This window comes from Carlito syrichta, unplaced genomic scaffold (genome assembly GCF_000164805.1).
Source record: "Carlito syrichta isolate Samal-C Ts95f unplaced genomic scaffold, Tarsius_syrichta-2.0.1 Scaffold90615, whole genome shotgun sequence".
NCBI classification, from domain to species: domain Eukaryota; kingdom Metazoa; phylum Chordata; class Mammalia; order Primates; family Tarsiidae; genus Carlito; species Carlito syrichta.
In genome coordinates, this window is record NW_007034711.1 from 13,274 (window position 1) to 34,364 (window position 21,091).

General features: G+C 44.6%; 2 protein-coding genes across 3 annotated transcripts in view; one reads left to right on the top strand and one right to left on the bottom strand.

Moving 5' to 3' along the window:
• The window catches only part of SYCE3 (synaptonemal complex central element protein 3), a 25,484-nt gene extending 8,183 nt beyond the window's left edge, over positions 1–17,301 (top strand). For both annotated transcript variants that reach the window (XM_008058779.2, XM_021712650.1), the window contains one exon: positions 17,011–17,301. In XM_008058779.2, the coding sequence (XP_008056970.1) occupies positions 17,011–17,168 (158 nt within the window). In that variant the 3' untranslated portion in view covers positions 17,169–17,301. The remainder of the gene's footprint in view (positions 1–17,010) is intronic.
• A 1,572-nt stretch (positions 17,302–18,873) lies between these two features.
• KLHDC7B (kelch domain containing 7B) lies at positions 18,874–20,718 on the bottom strand. The gene is made up of 2 exons (XM_008058788.1): positions 20,603–20,718; positions 18,874–20,568 (listed from the first exon to the last, which is right to left on the bottom strand). The coding sequence occupies exons 1-2, from the start codon at positions 20,716–20,718 to the stop codon at positions 18,885–18,887; spliced, it is 1,800 nt and encodes a 599-aa protein (XP_008056979.1). The 3' UTR covers positions 18,874–18,884.
• Between the last annotated feature and the right edge of the window lie 373 nt (positions 20,719–21,091).

Sequence of the window (21,091 nt, forward strand, 5' to 3'; positions counted from 1 at the left end):
CAGTTCCAGCTACTTGGAAGGCTGAGGCAGAAGGATCGCCAGAGCCCAGCAGGTCGAGACTGCGGTGGCCGGGAGTGGCCACTGCACTCCAGTCTGGGTGACGGAGTGAGACTCCAACTCAAAAAAAGAAAAAAATTTCTTTAGCAGTTTATCTGCTGTTAAAGGTATGTTTTTATCAACATATAAGCAATCACAGATTAAATAATATTAAAATACTTTATGTAATTTACCTTTTGTAATTATTGGACCCAGGGACTCAAATCCAAAGGTCTGGAACATTGAAATATTTTTGTACCTAAAGTATAAACAGCAGAAATATTTCTTCATGGTGTCCCTAGGAAAAATGAAGACAATTGTTGTTAGCAGAAGTAGGATCATTGTGGACTAGGGTGGTATCATATCTCATCCTGTCCTTTCAGGTTAAATGTAAAGTGAAGCCCAGAATATGATTCTTGGCCTCTGTTGCCCTTGGAAAGACCTTTGTCTAGGTCTCTCAGTGACCACACCAAGGAAACAATCACCAGCAAATATATTTTTTTAATGCACACACACAGAGATATTTCAAGCAAACACACACACAGTTATTTTTATTTTTATTTTTTTGTAGAGACAATGTCTCACTATATTGCGCAGGCTGGTCTTGAACTCCTGGGCTCAAGCGATCCTCCCATCTCTGCCTCCTAAAGGGATTATAGGCATGAGCCACCACATCTGACCCACACTGGCACTTTTGCTAATTAACAAAGCAATAACCAAAGAAGAAATTGAAAAAGTTATTAAATATTATCTCCAATGGGTTTATCCATTAAGGTTTTTCATTTGTTTTGAAACAAAAAGAACGTTGGCTACAGGGGCTTATCACAGGAGTTATACCAGTTCATTAGTGGAGACAGTATGCCAGGCAAATCCTCTTGACTCCAAGGCTTAAAGTTATCTTTCTATTCTCTCAAACATAAGACATGGCCGAGGGCAATTTTGCTAGCACAAATTTAAGCTGGCATATACCTTATGGGGATGAGCCTTGAGAATGCAAAATTCCTCTGGTACAAGGAGAGGTTCTAACTTTTTTCCCCCCAAAAATTCATCCCATCTTATCCTATAAGTTTGCAAATTATTTATTTATTATTCACGAAGGTCTTATACATAGTAGAGCAAAGGCAGCTATTCTGTTTCATAATATGTCAGATTTTAAGGAGTGTCACACAATTTTCATTATTATTAATCACTAATCTTCATTCTTTTTTCTTATTTTATGTGTTTTTTGCTTTTCTACTATGCTTTCCCAAATGAACATAGATTCATTTAATTAATATTTTATTTGGAATTGTGTTGAAACTATTAATATGGGAAGAATGATATCTTTTTTTTTAATATTAAGTGTTCTCATTTGGGAATTTGGTATGTTTCTCCAATTATTCAGATGCTTATTGAGATGTCTCAAAAGGGTTTTATAATATTTTTCTATAGGTTTTTCAATACATGTACTTCCATGTTTTTGCTCCTATTTTATTTTATTTTATTATTATTATTTTTTTTTTTTTTTTGAGTTGGAGTCTCACTCTGTCACCTAGACTGGAGTGCAGTGGCTGCTCCCGGCCACTGCAGCCTCGACCTGCTGGGCTTCGGCAATCCTTCGCCTCAGCCTTCCAAGTAGCTGGAACTACAGGCATGCGCTACCACGCCTGGCTAATTTTTGATTTATTGTAGAGATGAGGTCTCACTGCCCAGGCGGGTCTCAAATCCGCAGCCTCAGGCAATCCACTCACCTCAGCCTCCAAAAGCGCAGGATTAGAGGCTGAGCCACCGAGCCCAGCTTTTGCTCCTATTTTAAATGGGATGTTTCTCTGTCTTATTTGCTAAATAATTATACTAGTATCCAGGAAGTCTATAGATTCTTGGGCATTTAGTTAATGATAATAGTAGTAGCTTACCGTTATTGTTTACCATGTATTGGTCTCTTCAACATCTGCTTTACATATGCCATTTCATTTACTCCTCATAACAAACTTATTGGAGATAGACACATTTCGATTTTTTTTTTTTTTTGAGTTGGAGTCTCACTCTGTCTCCCAGACTGGAGTGCAGTGGCCACTCCGGGCCACCACAGCCTCGACCTGCTGGGCTCCGGCGATCCTTCCGCCTCAGCCTTCCAAGTAGCCGGAATTACAGGCATATGCTACCACGCCCAGCTGATTTTTTTTTTTGATTTATTGTAGAGATGAGGTCTCGCTGCCCAGGCGGGTCTCGAACCCACGGGCTCAGGCAATCCACTCACCTCAGCCTCCCAAGGGCGCGGGATTACAGGCTGAGCCACCAAGCCCGGCTTATTTCGATTTTATAGATTAGGAGACTAAAGTTTAGAAAGCTTAAATAACTTGTTTATAGACACTTGGTTAAATTCTAGTAATATCTAGGTTTATTCAATCTCCTGAGTCTTTTCTTGTATTCTGAAATTATGCGTATAGTATTTGGAAGTAACTCTTTCTTGAATATTTCAAATTCCTTAATGGTTGAGTGCACAAGAACACTTTCCTGACATACTGTCTCTGCTAGTGAACTGGCATAACTCCTACAATAAGCCCCTGTAACCAATGTTCTCTTTGTTTCAAAACAAAAACAAAACAAATGAAAAAGCCTCAATGGCTAAACCATTGGAGATAACATTTAATAACTTGTTCAGTTCCTTCATTGCTTTGTTAAGACTGTGTCAATTTGGGCCAGGTGTAGTGACTCATGCCTGTAATCCCAGCTCTTCCGGATGCCGAGGCAGGGGGATTGCTTGAGTCCAGGAGTTTGAGACCAGCCTGGGTAATACATTAGCCAGACTTTGTCTCTACAAAAAAATTTAAAAATTAGTTGGGTATGGTGGCACATAGCAATATTCCCAGCTACGTGGGAGGCTGAGGTGGGAAAATTGCTTGAGCCCAGGAGTTTGAGGCTACAGTGAGTCATGTTTGTGCCACTGTTCTCTAACCTGGGTGACAGAGTGAGATCCTGACTCAAAAAATGTATATATAAATAAATAAAATAGGCTAGGCTCAGTGGCTCAGCCTGTAATCCTGGTGCTTTGGGAGGCCGAGGTGAGTGGATTGTCTGACCCCGCGGGTTCAAGACCCACCTGGGCAACTTGGCGAGACCTCATCTCTACAATAAATCAAAAAAATTAGCCGGGCATGGTAGCATGCTCCTGTAGTTCCAGCACCTTGGAAGGCTGAGGCAGAAGGATCGCCAGAGCCCAGCAGGTCAAGGCTACGGTGGCCAGGAGTGGCCACTGCACTCCAGTCTGGGTAAGAGTGAGACTCCAACTCAAAAAATAAATAAATAAATAGATAGATAGATAGATAAAATAAAAATAGTATGTATGGTATGATTCTATTTTAATGAAAGTCTGTCTTGCAAAAAAATGAAAGTGCCAGGTTTACAGGCATGAACCACCATGCCCAACCACAAGCTACTTTTAAAATAGAGGGTCTTGCATTTAATTTTACTTAAAGATTTCAGTTACAGTAGAACTGAGGAAGTTCGTCACCTAAAATAAGTATTTCTTCACCATAAAAATATATTGCCTCCTTTAAGATTGCTCTAAAATTAAAGTTTGTGGGAAAACATTGAGAAAGCTAGTGTTATTTCTTGAGTTATGTCTTTTATCATTATTCAGTATCAAATAATAATCACCAGAAACATTTATCCAGCACTTACTAAATGCTAGGCACCATTCTAAACACGATGTAAATTAGTTTATTTAATCTTCATAACAATTTTATGAGGTATAGGGACTCATATTTCTATTTTACAGATGAAGAAACTGAGGCACAGTTGTTATACTATCATTTGTGTGTTATCAAGTCTTATATCATTTACATTTTGTTTTGTAATCATAATTCCTACACTTGTTAAGATTTGCACATTCTGTAATCAAATAGATCAACTATTTAAGCTTAGTAACTGTGGCTATGATATATTGTGTTCCTTGATTTTATAAATTCTTGAGAAATCTGTCTACACTTATGAGTGGATGATAACTTGATTACATATGTAATTGCTTTCTTTATAACTTAGACATTTTCAGCATTTCAGGGCACTGTTGAATAGTGTGAGTCCTGCCTCTGTGCTTCCTCTGGAGTAATGACTTACTTTTTCTTTTTTTATCCGTGAAGTTCTATGACTTCACCAGGATAAGATAGGTAGTAATATTCTGTAACACTTTTCCTGAATCGCGCCAGGCCTCTAGAACTGTATATTTGAGTATTCTTATAAGAACTTTTTCATTTATTATATCTGTGGATACTATTTGCTCTGTTTCTTTGGTTTCTTCTGAAATTCCAGTTATCCAAATTGTGTAATTATCCATATTATCCCTGAGACTTTTTTTGTCTTATCTTCTTTGTCATCATCTTTGTAACCAGTTTTATTTCTTTTGGTTGTTTGTTTGTTTTTTTTATTTTGTATGATTTCCTCATGATATCCTCCATTCCCTGATTGTGCTATTATATAGTTTTTAAATGTTATACCTCAAATATAGAAAATTTATTTTATCATACCCCTTAGTTTATGATAAATTATGATCATTGCCCCATGCAGTGACCTTCTAGTTTAATTTTTTATTTGTCCCCTTTAGTCCATTCCCTTTTCTCTCTCCACCCACAGGAAACAATTCTAATGTGTTTAATGTATACCTGTTTTGTGTGTGTGCTCTTGTGAAATATATATTGCTGTTTTATGTACATATATGTTTAATTTCTGTAAATAGTATTGTGTTGTGTGTCTCATACTTTTTTTTTTTTTGGTTCAGAACTAAATACGTCAGCTCCTTGCAAGATGCTATATGTATATCCAATCTATTGCTTATAATTGCTATAAAACATGCCATGGTGTACATCATTCATAGCCAGGGTGAGCTTAGCACATGAATGATAATTCTGAAGTTTAGGTTCAACCCATTTGTAAAGCCTGTGGATAATGAAAAAATTCTCAGAGAGGGTATACGGGCCAGGAAAGCATCTCAGTATACACTGCTTTTCCACGGTCTTATCTGAATTTGGGGCTTTTTTTTCCCCTGCCTTCCATAAGTTTTTATTGTTGTTTTATTAAACTTTGAGTTGAGTGCTTTGTTCATTTATTTTTATTCTTTTTAGATTATAAAAACATTTGGGGCTGTGGATTTATCTCTAGGTGTGTTCTTTACTGTAATACATAAGTATTAATATATAGTGTTATTATTTTTAAAAATCACTTTTATTGAGGTATAATTTATATACAGTAAAGTAAATGCATTTTAAGTGTACAGTTCACTGAGTTTTGCCAAATGTATCTACCAGTATAACCAACAACATTGTCAATATATAGAACATTTCTATCCCTCCTCAAGGTTCCCTTCTCCCCCTCCTGATCAATTCCCACCCCTTTATCCCACACTGGGTAACAAATGATATGCTTGCCTAGAATTTCATATCAATGAATCACAGAGTATATACTCTTGTATCTGGCTTCTTTTGCTCACCAGGCCTAAGCAGCATAATATCATCAATGTAATATACTACTAGCCTGAGGTCCTGTGACAGGAAAAGTCTCTGTCACCTAAACTATGACACACTGTTGGAGGGTTGCTATACCTGAGTTAGGATAGTGAAAGTGTGTTGTTGGCCCTGTCAGCTGAAAACAAACAGCTTCTGATGGTCTTTACTTACAGTCATAAAAAAGAAAGCATTTGCCTTCTTCTTGTGTTCATTTGTTCAATCAACAAAACCACATCAGAAACAGTAGTTGCAATCAGAATCACCACCCGACTGAGTTCACAAAAATCTGTCATTCTCCAAGATCCACCTTCTGCACAGGCCAAATAGGCAAGTTGAACAGGGTGTGGTGGAAATTGCCCCAGTATATTTTTTAAGTCCTTAATGGTGGTACTAATTTTCTAATTACTAATTTTCTAGGAATAAGTCCTTAATGGTGGTACTAATTTTCTAATTACTAATTTTCTAGGAATGCAGTGTTGCTTTTGGTTTACCACTTACATAGGTAGAGACAGTCCTACAAGTTTCCATTTGGTCTTTCCCACCACAAGACCCCTCACTCCATGGACCAGTGTACCAATGTAGGGATTCTCCTAGTTACTGCATATGTCTAATTCAACTATACATTCTGAAACTGGGGAAATAACCACAGGGTGGGTTCAGAGACCCACTCAGCCCACTGTGAGACAGACCTGAGCCACAATTCCACTGATAACCTGACCTCCATAAACTCTCACTCTGACTGGTAGACCACAGTGATGTTTTGAGTCTCCGGGAATTAGTGTCAGTTCACAGCCAGAATACCCAAAAGTCTGATTATTTCTCTTTTCCCAAGGTACACTCCTTCATCAGGACTGATGGTCATGTAGGGAGTAAAAACAAGCAAGTAATTGCAGTAGATTTTGATGAGTGTTAAGGTGAATAATCTTCATGGTGCTATGGACAGGCAAAAGGGGATCTTAACATGAGCCACGGAAGGCCTCCTAGAATAAGTGACTTCTCAGCTAACACTAAAATATGAACATGAATCAGTTGACTGAAAGGGAAATAGCAAAGTGGAGAGATGAAAGTTTGGTAATAAGGAGGTTTGGAAGAAGATGGGGTAAGTGAGTTTAGTTAGAGACGTGTTGAGTTGAAAGTACCAGTTATGCATAGAGAAGAAGATGTTCTACACACCATCAAAAGTATGATCCCAGAGCTCAAATCACCTTGAAGACTGGGGATTTTTTAAGCACTGTTCTTTCATTCATTCAACAAATACTTTCTGAACGACCACCAACACCAAACCGTGTACTCAAGTTGCTTATAATCTAATGGGAATATAAATCTATGAGCATATAAATGCTATATACTGTATTAATTGTTATAATAATATTAAAATTCCAGTGGGATTTTGGATGGATGGCTGAAATCTGCCTACTAACTTATGAAAAATTTTAAGAAGAGGCATGGAACATTGCTCTGAGATATTGTTAGGAGTTTCCCAGGTAGACAAGTGATATGGAAGGCATTCAGACAGAAAGAATAATTTGTGCCAAATGACAGAGGTGTAAGAGAGCTGGTTGGACTTAGGGTTCAACTACTGGAAAATAAGTGGAAGGGGCAGAGAATGGATCTAAATGAATCACCTGGAGACAGATCATGAAAGATTTTCTTTACACACAAAGAAGACAATAGGAGAGAGTAATTAAATAATGCTAATCAGAGAAATGACATGAAGAGATGTGTGTTTTAGATTCTTTAGCAGTGTGGAGGGGGCTAAGAGGTGAGAAGAATGGAAGTGACAAGACTCCAGGAAAGATACAAAAGTCTGAATTAATATAATATTGGCAGAGGGGATAAATTTAAAAAGAAAAGTCAACTAGTTGAGCGTGAACGATGAAGGGGAGAGAGGATAATTCCTGGGTTTCTGCCTTGAGCCACTGGGTGCACAGTGGTGGTGCTATTAACCAACATAGGAATATAGAAAGAGCAGGGAGTAGGGGTTCAGCTTTGATTATGTTGAGTTTTGGGAGCCTCTAGAAAATCCTTGTAGAAATGTCTAGCAGGGAGTTTAATTTGGGAGGCTCTATGGCATAGTGATTAATAATTCAGGATCTAGGATCATATTCGATCCTGATTCTCCCATTTAATATTTATGTGACTTTGGGCAAGTTTCATAACCTTGTTGCGTTTCATTTTCCTCATCTGTGGTATGGAAATAATAGCTACCTCAAAGGATTGTTGCAAAAATTAAGGCAGAGCCGGGCTCGGTGGCTCAGCCTGTAATCCCGCGCCTTTGGGAGGCTGAGGTGAGTGGATTGCCTGAGCCCACGGGTTCGAGACCCGCCTGGGCAGCGAGACCTCATCTCTACAATAAATCAAAAAATCAGCCGGGCCTGGTAGCGCATGCCTGTAATTCCGGCTACTTGGAAGGCTGAGGTGGAAGGATCGCTGGAGCCCAGCAGGTCGAGGCTGCGGTGACCAGGAGCGGCCACTGCACTCCAGTCTGGGCGACAGAGTGAGACTCCAACTAAAAAAAAAAAATTAATGCAATATTGGTAAAGTTCTGCCAGGCGCGATGGCTCATGCCTGTAATCCCAGCACTTTGGGAGGCGGAGGCTAGAGGATTGCCTGAGTCTAGGGGTTCGAGACCAGCCTGGGCAACTTGGCAAGAACTCATCTCTGCAATAAATACAAAAATTAACTGGGTGGGGTGGTGCATGCCTATAGTTCCAGCTACTTGGAAGGCTAAAACAGAAAGATCACCTGAGCCCAGCAGTTTAAGGATGCAGTGGCCATGAACATGCCACTGCACTCCAGCCTGGGCAACAGAGACTCCAACTCAATATGTATATGAAGTTCTTAGCACGTAGCAGGTACTAAGTAAATATTACTATTAGCTATCATATACAAAGTCTGCAGTGGATAGAAGAGACCAGGACTAAAGCTGTAGAAATAAGAGTTATCACAGTACAATAGATGATACTGACCAAGACAGCAGGGTCATAGAGAAGAGTGGTGGTGACCCAAGTACAGAGCCCTAAGAAACACCATCGATTGTAAACAGCAGACAAGGGTGTTTTACCAGAAAGAAGAAGAAGGAACAGTCATAGAGGTACAGAAAGAATCAGAAAGAGTAGTGTCATACAATCCGAGGCAAGAGGAAATTTCAGGAAGGAGTAAAGATCAGTAAGTCCCTTCTTTTTAGAAAAATAGAGGGCATTTGGTGATTTGGAGAGAGTTGTTGTAATGACAAAAGATATAAGTTGAGCAAATACACTTACACTTCTAATACCATGACTGCTAAGGAATTCTACAAGACCCTCCACTCCTCAACAACCAAACTCTAGATTGAACACAGTCTTTGAAAAAACACTGGTACCACAGAGGGTAAGAGGGTTCCCCCAGAGATTCATAGACACACACACCCCCCAAAGTAAACAGACAGATATGAAACTGACAGCATCTCCACTAGCCTATACTACACCTCTGTGTGAATTGGAAAAAGGGATATTCTCTAGGTGGATGAATCAAAAATTTTTTCCCTCTCTAGAATGTATTAGAAAAAGCTACCACTCGGCAAGCTTCTCCTAGCTTGATGAGAGGAGATGCTGTGAATTTCGCCTCCGCTCACCCTCTGGCTGACAGCCTTTGTGAAATGCCCGAACTGTACAAGTGGGCCAAACAACCTAGTGAGTTGAGCTGGTACAACCAGGTGCCGCAGTCAGGACATTCAGGAGCTAGAGATTTGATGGTGAGAAGCTGGGGTGGAAGTTTCCTGGTGATGGAGGCGAAGACCTAGAGCCAAGCAACTGGGAGAACAGGAGTCAAGAGTAGCAGGGAGCCAGAGTGGCAGGGAGCGGCTTTGTTTCCTGGGAGGCCAGACCTCGCTGAAACGGTTGTGGAACGCTGTATTAGTTTGCTAGGTCATAACAAAGTACCACAGACTGAGCATCTTAAACAACAGAAACTTATTTTCTCACAGCTCTGGAGATGAGCAGCCTGAGATCAAGGTGTTGACAAAGTTGGTTTCTTCTGAGGCCTTTCTCCTTGCCTTTATAGCTGAACATTTTCTCCCTGTCTTCACACCATTTTTCCTCTGTCTGTGTTCGAATTTCCTCTTTGTATAAGGGTAACAGTTGTATTGGATTAGGGCCCACCCTAATGACCTCATTTTTAACTTAACTACCTCTTTAAAAGCTTGTCTCCAAATATAGTCACATTCTGAGATACTTGGGGCTAGGAATTCAACATATGAATTTAAGGGGAGGGACACAACTTAGCACATAGCAGATACTGACTGAATCTTGAAACATCAGAGAAGTGGAAGAACTGATTGTATGACACTTGCTCTAAGCCAAAACCCTTGAGAGTGTTGAAGGAATCCTGGATTGGGGACTACTTCAGCAATGACCTCACAAATAAAGATTACCACATACAGGGAATGATAAGCCATTGTGAATGAAAGAAACACAAATCAGCATATTTAGATCTCCAAAGACTGAAGTTGATGTCAGATACAGAGTGTAAATAGTTGTATATAAAATGTTTAAAGAAGTGATGGATGCAGTTACAAAGATGCACATAAAAGAAACTCAAAGCCGGGCTCGGTGGCTCAGCCTGTAATCCCATGCCTTTGGGAGGCTGAGGTGAGTGGATTGCCTGAGCCCGCAGGTTCGAGACCCGCCTGAGCAGTGAGACCTCATCTCTACAATAAATCAAAAAATCAGTCAGGCATGGTAGCGCATGCCTGTAATTCTGGCTACTTAGAAGGCTGAGGCAGAAGGATCGCCGGAGCCCAGCAGGTCGAGGCTGCGGTGGCCGGGAGCGGCCACTGCACTCCAGTCTGGGCGACAGAGTGAGACTCCAACTCAAAAAAAAAAAAAAAAAGAAAAGGAAACTCAAGAAAGAACAGACATATTTGGTGAAACAAATGGAGTTCCTTTAATGAAAAATATAATTGTAAAATAAAAATGGAATCAACAACAGTTGAAGAGTGAATTAGTCAATTAAGGAAGAATGCATCAAAAAGAGAAACAAAAATATGAAAAGAGATTTGTAATAGAGACCAAAAAGGTCTATTTAGGATCTCAGGCCAGGCACAGTGGTTCATGTCTATAATCCCAGCACTTTGGGAGGCCAAGGCAGGCGGATTGCTTGAGCCCAGGAGTTCAAAACCAGCTTGGGCAACATCAACCTCATCAAAATCTAAAAGCTAGCTGAGTATGCTGGCACACATCTGTATTCCCAGCTACTTGAGAGGGTGAGGCAGAAGAATCATCTGAGCCCAGATCAAGGCTGCGTTGAACCGTAAGTGTACCACTACACTCCAGCCTGGGCAACAGAATGAGACCCAACCCAATAAATAAATACATAAATGATGGATTTCAGAAACAAAGGCATTAGAAAAAATGGAATAGTGACAGTATTTAATAATATAATGGCTATGAATTTTCCAGGATTGATGAAAAATTGAGTCACAGATTAGATTCAAGAAAAAATATATATCCCAAGCAAAATAAAATTAAGCCCACACCTAGACACAAAATAGTGGAACTTCAGAACATCAAAGACAAGGATAAAATCTCAGCAAGAAGTCGGAGGGAAAGGTATCATACAAAGGAATGACAATTGGAATGAATTTTCAACAATAATCATGAAAACAAGTTGTTAGTGGAATAATGGAAACACTATTTACCCAGAATTATGCATCCAGGGAAAATTATGCATCTTTCAGTAATGAGGGAAAAATAAAGACATTTGCAGATGAACAAAGCTGATAATATTTATCCCTGAGATCTGCTTTAAAGGAACTCTAAGAGTTCCACCAAGTAAAAGGAACATGATCTCAGAGGAAGGTCTGAATTACAAGGCAATGGAGAACAAATAAAATGTTAAAAATATAAGTAAATCATAATAGTTTGTTAGGTACACTTTCTACCTTCAAAATTGCTTCTTATGACAGTGTTACCAAACTTTCTGTCTCTACATAGCAAGGATCTCTTCTCCCCCAGCTTCTAAAAAGATTTTCCTCACTTCTCTTTTAAACCCTTAGTGGCAGGTTGCATAAGATTCAAAATTCCATGAACAGTGTATTCAAGGAAGTTTAGTCTTTCACTAATGCTCTCCTCAAAATCCTTAAAGCTTTTCCAGCTTCCATTCACTGCCCCATTCTAAAGCCACTCCCACATTTTAGGTTTTTGTTACGACACCAAACCCCCAGTACAAAAACTTGTTTTTGTTATCTATTGCTGTATAACAAATTAACCTAAACTTAGAAGCTTAAAACTAAAGACATTTATTGTTATCACACAGTTTCAGAGAGTTAGGAATCTGAGAGTGGCTTAACTAGGTAATTCTGGATATGGTTTTCATGAGGTTGCAGTCAGGCTATCAACCATGACTTCAATCACCAAATTCTTGACTGGGGGCTGGAGGATCTGCTTCCAAGCTCAAGTAACTGTTGGCAGGAGGCTTACTATGTGGCCTCTTCATAAGGCTAGTCATGACGTAATTTCCCTCAGGGGAAATACTGGAAGTGGCATATCATCACTTCTGCTATATTCTACTGGTCACATGGATCAACTCTCGTACTTTAGGAAAGCGGACTACACAGGACATGACTACCAGAAGTCAGGGAATACTGGGGGCCAACTGAGAGGGTGGCTACCACATCTATGTAAAATGTCTAAAACACAAATGATTATAAATAATAAGTTTTATAAGGTGGCTAGATATATGATCAATATACAAAAGTTAATTGCATATTTATATACTAGCAGCAAAGAATTAAATCACATGCCGGGCTTGGTGGCTCAGCCTGTAATCCCGCTCCTTGGGAGGCTGAGGTGAGTGGATTGCCTGAGCTCGCGGATTCGAGACCCGCCTGGGCAACTTGGTGAGACCCCATCTCTACAATAAATAAAAACTTAGCCGAGTGTGGTAGCGCGCAACTGTAGTTACAGCTAATTGGAAGGCTGAGGCGGAAGGATTGCCGGAGCCCAGCAGGTCGAGGCTGCGGTGGCCGGGAGCGGCCACTGCACTCCAGTCTGGGCGACAGAGTGAGACTCCAACTCAAAAAAAAAAAAAAAAAACACTTGACTAAATAATATTAAAGATAAAAATAAATGAAGCATAGCTACATTCACGAGTAGAAAGGTTTAATGTAATAAATGTGTCAGTTTTTCCCAAATTCTACCCAAGGGTTAAAAGTAGTTCTAATGAATATCTTGTTAGGGTTCTTCATGGAACTTGATAGTTTAATCTTAAAACATTTTTGAAAGAGCTAAGGTACTTCTGAGGAAGACAACTAAGGACAGAGGATGTACCATGCAATTGCCAAGATGTATTATAAAGCTATATAATGAAGTGTTATGTTAGTTTAGGTATAGACAAGTTGGGCAATAAAATGCAACAGAGAACTCAGAAACAGATACACACACATTTTTACTGCATATATCTAAGACTCCTCTCATGCCATTTTTCTGTCACAACATATACTGCTTATTTCCTTTGCAGCACCCTTCACAATCTAGAATTGTCTTGTATGTTTATTATCTGTCTTCTCCTGCAGCAGCTGGGTTGGACGCTTCACAAGGGCAGAATGTGTCTATCTTGCATATTGGTGTATCACCAGAGCTGCCTTAGCAAAATGCCAGCACAAAGTGGTGTTCACTAAATAGCGAATGAATGAATGAATGAAAAACTTAAGAGACATATATTTGTGGAGGATCTTTTGATGATTGTGAGTCTTCCCTATTACTTTGTATTCTAAAATTTTTCCCTTGGATCAAATAAGAGAAGGGCTATGCACTTGTCACAGTGGTTTGATGTTTGATTGAATTGCTTTCTGAACTGTGTTCTGACATTATGCTAGCAGTTTTCTTTTACCAGTGATCATAACTACAGGCATAGAAAGACCACTTTGTATTAAAAGAAGGGATCTGGTCAAAGTCATTTTCAACTACATTTCACACCTCTCATAAAGAAGAGCCTTAAGAAAGTTTCTCTTAGAAAAAAATGTTTAGCCAGGCTCGGTGGCTCAGCCTGTAATCCCGCGCTTTGGGAGGCTGAGGTGGGTGAATTGCCTGAGTCCATGGGTTCGAGACTCGCCTGGGCAACGTGGCGAGACTTCATCTCTACAATAAATCAAAAAATTAGTCGGTGTGGTAGCACGCACCTGTAGTTCCAGTTATTTGGAAGGCTGAGGCAGAAGGATCGCCAGAGCCCAGGAGGTCGAGGCTGCGGTGACTGGGAGGGGCCACTGCACTCCAGTCTGGGTGACAGAGTGAGACTCCGACTAAAAAAAAAAAAAAAAAAAAGAAAGAAAAAAGTGTTTTAGGCTAGGCACAGTAGCTCAAGTCTACAATCTCAGCACTTTGGGAGGCCAAGGCAAGAGGATCGCCTGAATCCGTGGGTTCAAACCAGCCTGGGCAACATGGTAAGACCTCGTCTCTATAATAATAAAAAAAAATTAGCTGGGCGTGGTAGCGCATGCCTGTAGTTCCAGCTACTTGGAAGGCTGAGGCAAGAGGATGACCTGAACTCAGCAGGTCGAGGCTGCAGTGACCAGGAGCGTGCCACTGTACTCCAGCCTGGGCGACAGAGTGAAACTCCAACTAAAAAAAAAGAATGGTTTTTTTTTGTTTGTTTTGAGTTGGAGACTCCCTCTGTCGCCCAGACTGGAGTGCAGCGGCCGCTTCCAGCCACTGCAGCCTCAGCCTGCTGGGCTCCAGCGATCCTTCCGCCTCAGCCTTCCAAGTAGCTAGAACTACAGGCGCGCTACCACGCCGGGCTCATTTTGATTTATTGTAGAGATAAGGCATGCGCGAGGTCTCACCAAGTTGCCCAGGCGGGTCTCGAACCCACAGGCTCAGGCAATCCATTCACCTCAGCCTCCCAAAGGCACAGAATTACAGGCTGAGCCACCGAGCCCAGCTTTAAAAAAGTGTTTTAAATAAAGGATTTGTTTTTATTTTATAATCACTGAATCTCATAACTGAGCATGTTTCCTTCTCTGCTTTAGCCTAGGAAACTCAGAATTCCAGCTGTTATGTAGGACTATATGAAATTCACTCCTATGAATTGCTTTTTTCCATGAATTTTCATTTCTTTTCCTTTTTTTTTTTTTTTTTGAGTTGGAGTCTCACTCTGTCCCCCAGACTGGAGTGCAGTGGCCGCTCCCGGCCGCTGCAGCCTCAACCTGCTGGGCTCCAGTGATCCTTCCGCCTCAGCCTTCCAAGTAGCTGGAACTACAGGCACACGCTACCACACCCGGCTGATTTTTGATTTGTTGTAGAGATGAGGTCTCACCAAGTTGCCCAGGTGGATCTCGAACCCACGGGCTCTGGCAATCCACTCACCTCAACCTCCCAAAGGCGCGGGATTACAGGCTGAGCCACCGAGCCCGGCGAATTTTCATTTCTTACCTATCCTAATTCTTTGCCCTGATGACCTCAATAATTGTTTTGAGTTGGAGTCTACCTCAGTCACCCAGACTGGAGTGCAGTGGCTGCTCCTGGCCACCACAGCCTCGACCTGCTGGGCTCCGGCGATCCTTCCACCTTAGCCTTCCAAGTAACTAGAACTACAGGCGTGTGCTACCACGCCTGGCTAATTTTTTTTTTTTTTTTTAATTGTGGAGATGGGGTCTTGCCAAGTTGCCCAGGTGGATCTCAAATCCGCAGGCTTAGGCAGTTTACTCACCTCGGCCTCCCAAAGTTCAGGATTACAGGCTGAGCCACCGAGCCTGACCAATAATTGTTTTTTGAGTCAGGGTCTCACTCTGTCTTCCAGACTAGAATGCAGTGGCATGATCACAGCTCACAACAGCCTTAAACTCCTGGGCTGAACTAATCCTTCCACCTCAGCCTCCAGTGGTGCTTGCTGGAACTACAGGTGTGCACCACCACACCCAGCTAATTTTTGTTTTATTTTTTGTAGAGACAAGGTCTCACTATTTTGGCCAGGCTGATCCTGGTTCAAGCAGTCCTACTTTAGCCTCCCAATGTGCTGGGATTACAGGTGTGAGCCACTATACCCAGTCAATAATTTCCTTGATTAGAACGCTTTTTTTTTTTGAGTAAATCCCTTCAGCTAAATACCCAGTTTAATCATTCATAAATTCTTCCTTCTACAAAACACTAGAACACAAACATAATCCAGCAAAGTTCTTTGCCACTTTATAACAAAGATCACTTTTCCTCCAGTTTCCAATAACATGTTCCTCGTTTCTGTCTCAGACCTCATCAGAATGGCTTTTACTGTCTATATTTCTACCAATATTCTGATCATGATTACTTACTTATTCTCTAAGAAGATGGAGGATTTCTCTCCAAATCTCCTCTTTTCTGTCTGAGTCCTCACCACACTCCCCTTCATTGGCCACACCAGAGTCTCCTAAGGCAGTGGCGACTGGTTGCTCAGAAAGGAAAAAAGCAAAAACAAAAACTCCCTTTGTGACAATATCAGCTTCTTCTTGCATATACTTCAAAACGCTTCCAGCCTCTACTCATCGCCTAATACTAAAGCTGCGTCCACACTTTTAGATGTTTGTTACAGCAACATCCCACCTTGGGGATGCTATAACAAATTACCATAGACTGGGTGGCTTAAAATACAAACGTGTGTTTTTCACAATTCTGGAGGCCGGAAGGTCCAAGCTCAAAGTACTGGCAGATCTGGTGTCTGGTGAGAAGTCTCTTCCATTGCAGGCGCTACCTTCTTGCTGCATCCTCACATAGAGTCTTGCATATCCTCACGGTGAGTGAGGGTAAGCTCTCATGTCTCTTCTTATGGGAGAACCAATCCCATTCATAGGAATTTCACCCTCAGGACCCAACAGTCTCCTTCTAATACCATCATATTGAAGGTTAGGATTTCAACATATGGATTTGGGGAGAACACAGATGTTCACTCCATAACATGTGTGCTGAGCAGTTTATATCTCACACATTTAATCCTCACTGCAAGCCATACTGTGTGCAAAGTCCATTTGCAGTGGCAAATGCTCAAGGACACCTTTCCACAAGGAGGCACTCCTAGCCTGAGCCTTAACAGAAGCACAGAGCTGCCCAGGTGGAGGTGGGCAGGAATCCCAAGCCACTGAGCATGAGGTCACATGAGTTTCAAGCCTTGCAGGACTGTGTGTGGTCAACCCTACTTGAGTGTGTGAGCTTGGGTAGGTGTGATGACTCCTTGGGGGTCACCTGCAGCCACTAACTGAACTGCATGTAGGCAAGGACCTGTGGTTTGCTTTATTTTTCTTCCAGCCCTTTAATGACATGCATCCAGAAGTTAAGACTTACATGAGATTAGGAAGTGTCATTACTGATATTTGTAGGAAGGAGTTTTTATGAGCCTGTAACAAGTGGCCTTCCAGCTTTCTCCCCTTGGGTGTCTCAGTGAGGTCTGGCCCCTGGATACTGAGCACACTGGAGACAACTGGCTCTCTGCAAGATGCCCCAGAGCTGCAGCCCCACCCTGTGGCCTGACTGGGCCTGTCTGGTTGTTGCAGTGCAGGCGACCTGGATGGCCTACGACATGGTGGTGATGCGCACCAACCCCATGCTGGCCGAGGCCATGCGCCGGCTGGAAGATGCCTTCCTCAACTGCAAGGAAGAGATGGAGAAGAACTGGCAAGAGCTGCTCAGTGAGACCAAGCACAAACAGTAGGTCCCACCTGCCTACCCACGGCTGCCATGCCACCATCTGCCTGTGTGGAGAAGGCACTGGGGACAAAGCGGGCACCCAAATCACAGCTGTATGCACCATACTTGTTTCTCAGTAAACTTATTTTCAAGCACCACCCAAGGATGCCTTTCTATCCTGTGCCATGATCTAACGAGCTGCGCATCAAACCTTGTAAACAAAACATGACAAGTGTAAGATGTAGATGCTTTCAGTGAAGTAAACATGTGTTTGGTGCCAATCATGCTTAGCATAGAATAAAAAGCAGGCTGGGCACGGTGGCTCACACATATAATACCAGCACTTTGGGAGGCCAAGGTGAGAGAATTGCCTGAGCCCAGGGGTTCAAGACCAGCTTGGGAACTTGGCAAGACCTCTTTACTACGATAAACCAAGAAAAATTAGCCGGGCATGGTGGTGGATGCCTGTAGTTCCAGCTACTTGGAAGGCTGAGGCGGAAGGATTGCCTGAACCCAGCAGGTCGAGGCTGCGGTGACTGTGAGCATGCCACTGCCCTCCAGCCTGGGCGACAGAGTGAGACGCCAACTCAAAAATAATAATAAAAAAAAGAAAAAAGGGCCCAGACAGGGACACCCATGCCGGAAGTTCGGTTGGGCAACAGTATTCAATCAGATTTATTCACCTCCCTATAGTGAGTTTCAAAGTGGATAAGAGGAAAAAATGCGTTGTTGATTGTGCTGTATATCCTGCACATCATGCAAGGTGATCACATTGTGATCTCATCTCTCACAACTCTCCTGAGTGACAGATGTCCATTATCTGCATTTTACAGACAAAGAGAAATGGAAGTAAATGTCTTATTCAAATGCACACAACTAAAAAGGGGCAGAACTACAGTAAACCCAGGTCTCATTTAGAGGGGGGTTACTGGAAGGTGAGATGGGATTCTGGAGGGGCTGGGTGAGAGCCTGCAAGGCTGTAAAAGGTTGTGTGCTTATGTTCCTGGCCTGATCTGGACTGGAGTTATGGGCAGGGGCTACAGAGAGCAGGGCAGTACCCATCTGACCCAGTGTCACAGACAAGGGTTCTAGGCCCTCGAGGATTCACAGTGCCAAACAGACCCAGGAAGGTCATGAGGTTGGCACCTGAAGAACCAAGTCAGGCTCCCAAAAGGCTTCAGGATGGCAGTCATGCTTAGCATGGAATAAAAAGCAAAAAAGGGCCCAGACAGGGACACCCATGCCAGAGGTTCGGTTGGGCAACAGTATTCAATCAGATTTATTCATCTCCCTATAGTGGGTTTCAAAGTGGGTAAAACACATCGTTGATTAAGGTCATTACACATCACTGATGAGGACATTACCTGGGAACTTTTTATCCCTCTTCCCCACTGACAGTGCATAAAAAGCACTCAGCTGACTCCTGGGGAGCCAAGGCCAGGGCACATCAGTCCCTGGCTCTCAGTCATAGTCACAAGGAGTTCCACAGACAGAGGGGCGTGTGAACGATAAGAAATTGGAACAGGAAACGGCATGGGTGTGGTGGGGAGGAGCCTGGGTTCCAAGGGGAGGGGGGGAGGGACTGCACTCCGGAAATAACTGACGACCTTTAGCACAGGAGAGCAGGAGATGAATTACAACAGAAAGGGAACATGTCCTGGAATCAAGAGCAGCAGTTCTGATCCAGCCTGTGCTCCATGTCCCCTCAGACCCGTCCAGACAGAGGGTCTCTGCCAGCCACTCAGAGTGAGGTCTGCAGTGGGTCCTCAGGAGGCAGAGTCAGTACGAATGGAGAGAGGACCCCCTTGCTGCCCAGGGGAAAGGGCTGCAGCTCCTTGGCCTGGAACTGGGCAGTGCCCCCGGAGACCGTGAAGGTGGCTGTGACCTGGGGATTGAGGCAGTAAATAGTGTTGCCCAGCGCAGTGCAGCGGAGCGGGGTGGGTGCAGGGAGGGGCAGCGAGGCCGCCCGGCTCCAGGAGCCTGTCACTGTGTTGTAGCGCATCACTGCAGCGCCCACTCCCCGCAGCAGGTCAAAGCGGTACAGGAAGCCCCCCAGTGCTACAATGTCGCTGGAGCGCCGGTGGCTGGCACTGTAGGGGCACTCATTCCAGGCGTCCTTCCTGGGGCTGTACTTGAGCAGGCGGTAGAAGAGGTGGCCCCCCGTGACATAGATGTCCCCACGGCAGGCCACAGCCTCATGGGCCACAGGGAAGGTGCCTGCAGGGAGGGACGCGCGTGAGGTCCAGGTGTCTGTGCGCGGGTCATAGCACTCCATGCTGTACAGGCACTCGCCCCCAATGGCGTAGAGCAGCCCATCCAGGGCCACCAGCTTGAGCTGAGCACGGGCCTGCTGCATGGGCCGAACCTGGCTCCAGATGTCCGTCAGAGGGTTGTAGCAGAAGACCTCATTGGAGCAGATGGCCTGGGCACCAGAGCCACGGACGCCCCCCGCCAGGAAAAGGTAGTTGTGCATGGTGCAGAGACCACAGCCCCGGAGCGGGGCCTCCTGGGGCACCTGGGTCAGGGGCCGCCACACATTCTCTTGGGGGTTGAACACGTGCAGGTGTGCGGGAGGAGGCGGGGGCATGGGCCCTGCCGAAGGAGGCTCCTCGCCAGGAGAGCCCCTTGTGGGCCCCAAGCGGCCCACCTGGTAGAGGCCAGGCAGCACAAGGACCCCCAGCACAGCCTGGCCCCGGTCGGTCCGCAGGCTCAGGAGACGCTCCCGGTCAGCCCCACTCAGCTGCCGGTAGAGGTGCGGGTCCCCCAGCACCTGCAGCAGATTGTTGCTCATCAGCGTATAGGTCTCCTGGGCCAGGCCAGGCTCCCCGTGCCGCTGGGCAAAGGCCAGCACCTCCAGGCAGCTGCCCAGGTCTAGCCGCCGCCGCAGGACCACTGCCGAGGTCAGCTCTGGGACCTGTAAGCTGGACTTACGGCACCCCTCCACCACCCCCCAACTCCCAGGCCTTTGCAGAAAAGCCATGAGTTTTCGGGCCTCTCTCTGCTTCTCTGTGAGCAACTCCCTGCTGCCCGCAGGGCCACCCCCCTCCCCTGGCGCCTGCCTCTGCTGATGCTCTGAGGCCTCCTGGCTGACCATCTGCTCAGAGCTCTGGGCTGCTTCACACAGGCTGCGTTCCCGGGGCCGGGGGACAGGCTGTGAGTCCTGCCTCACGGTAGGGGACGGTGCAGAGCCTGACTGCATCTGCACAGGGGTCTGTGAGGGGACGGTGGGCACTGCAGCCGAGTCTAGACTTTTCTCCTGGGCTCCCTCTCCTCTTGGGCCTGGAGGAGGGTCTGTGGTGGAAGCCCCAGTGGTCTCAGAGCTTCTTGGCTGCAGCTGACATCCAACCTCAACCAGGACTCCTGCACCTGGCCCTGTGGCCATCCCCACCACTGTCCCCACTGAAGAGCCGTGCCTTTCCTCGAGGCTGGGGAGGGTGCCTTCAGAGGGGGAAACCGGACTGTCTGTCTTTAGAGTGTGTGGAGGTGCCAGGATCCGTGGGGCGCTCAGGAACTTCCCTTGGGACAATCCCTGGAGGCCTCTCCTGCCTGGGGAAAGGGTGGCTTCTAAGAACCATGGCAATAAGGTTTCCCCAACTAGTTGAGATCTGTCCCTCCTCGCAGCCCTTGGAGAGAGCCACACTGGGCGCCTGAGACACAGGCCTTGACCCACTAGCTGGGGCAGCAACTGGGAAGGGGACTGCGGCTGGGGCTGGGGCTGGGATGGGCCGTGGATCCGAGGTGGGGGCTGGAGCTGGAGATGGGGCTGAGGTGGGGAGTGGAGCTGGGGCTGGGGCCGAGGTGGGGGCTGGAGCGGAGGAGGGAACCGAGGCGGGGGGTGGGGCTGGGACTGGGGCTGCCGCCGGGAGTGGGGCTGAGGCCGGAACTGAGGCCGAAATCGGGGCTGACGTTGGGGCAGGCGCCGCTCTGAGACGTTCGTCCTCAGGACCG

Coding starts and splice junctions, on each gene's coding strand:
- KLHDC7B (XM_008058788.1), bottom strand. CDS start 20,718: ATGGTTCTTAGAAGCCACCCTTTCCCCAGGCAGGAGAGGCCTCCAGGG. Junction 20,569..20,602: donor ACACACTCTAAAGACAGACA/GTCCGGTTTCCC, acceptor CACCCTCCCCAG/CCTCGAGGAAAGGCACGGCT.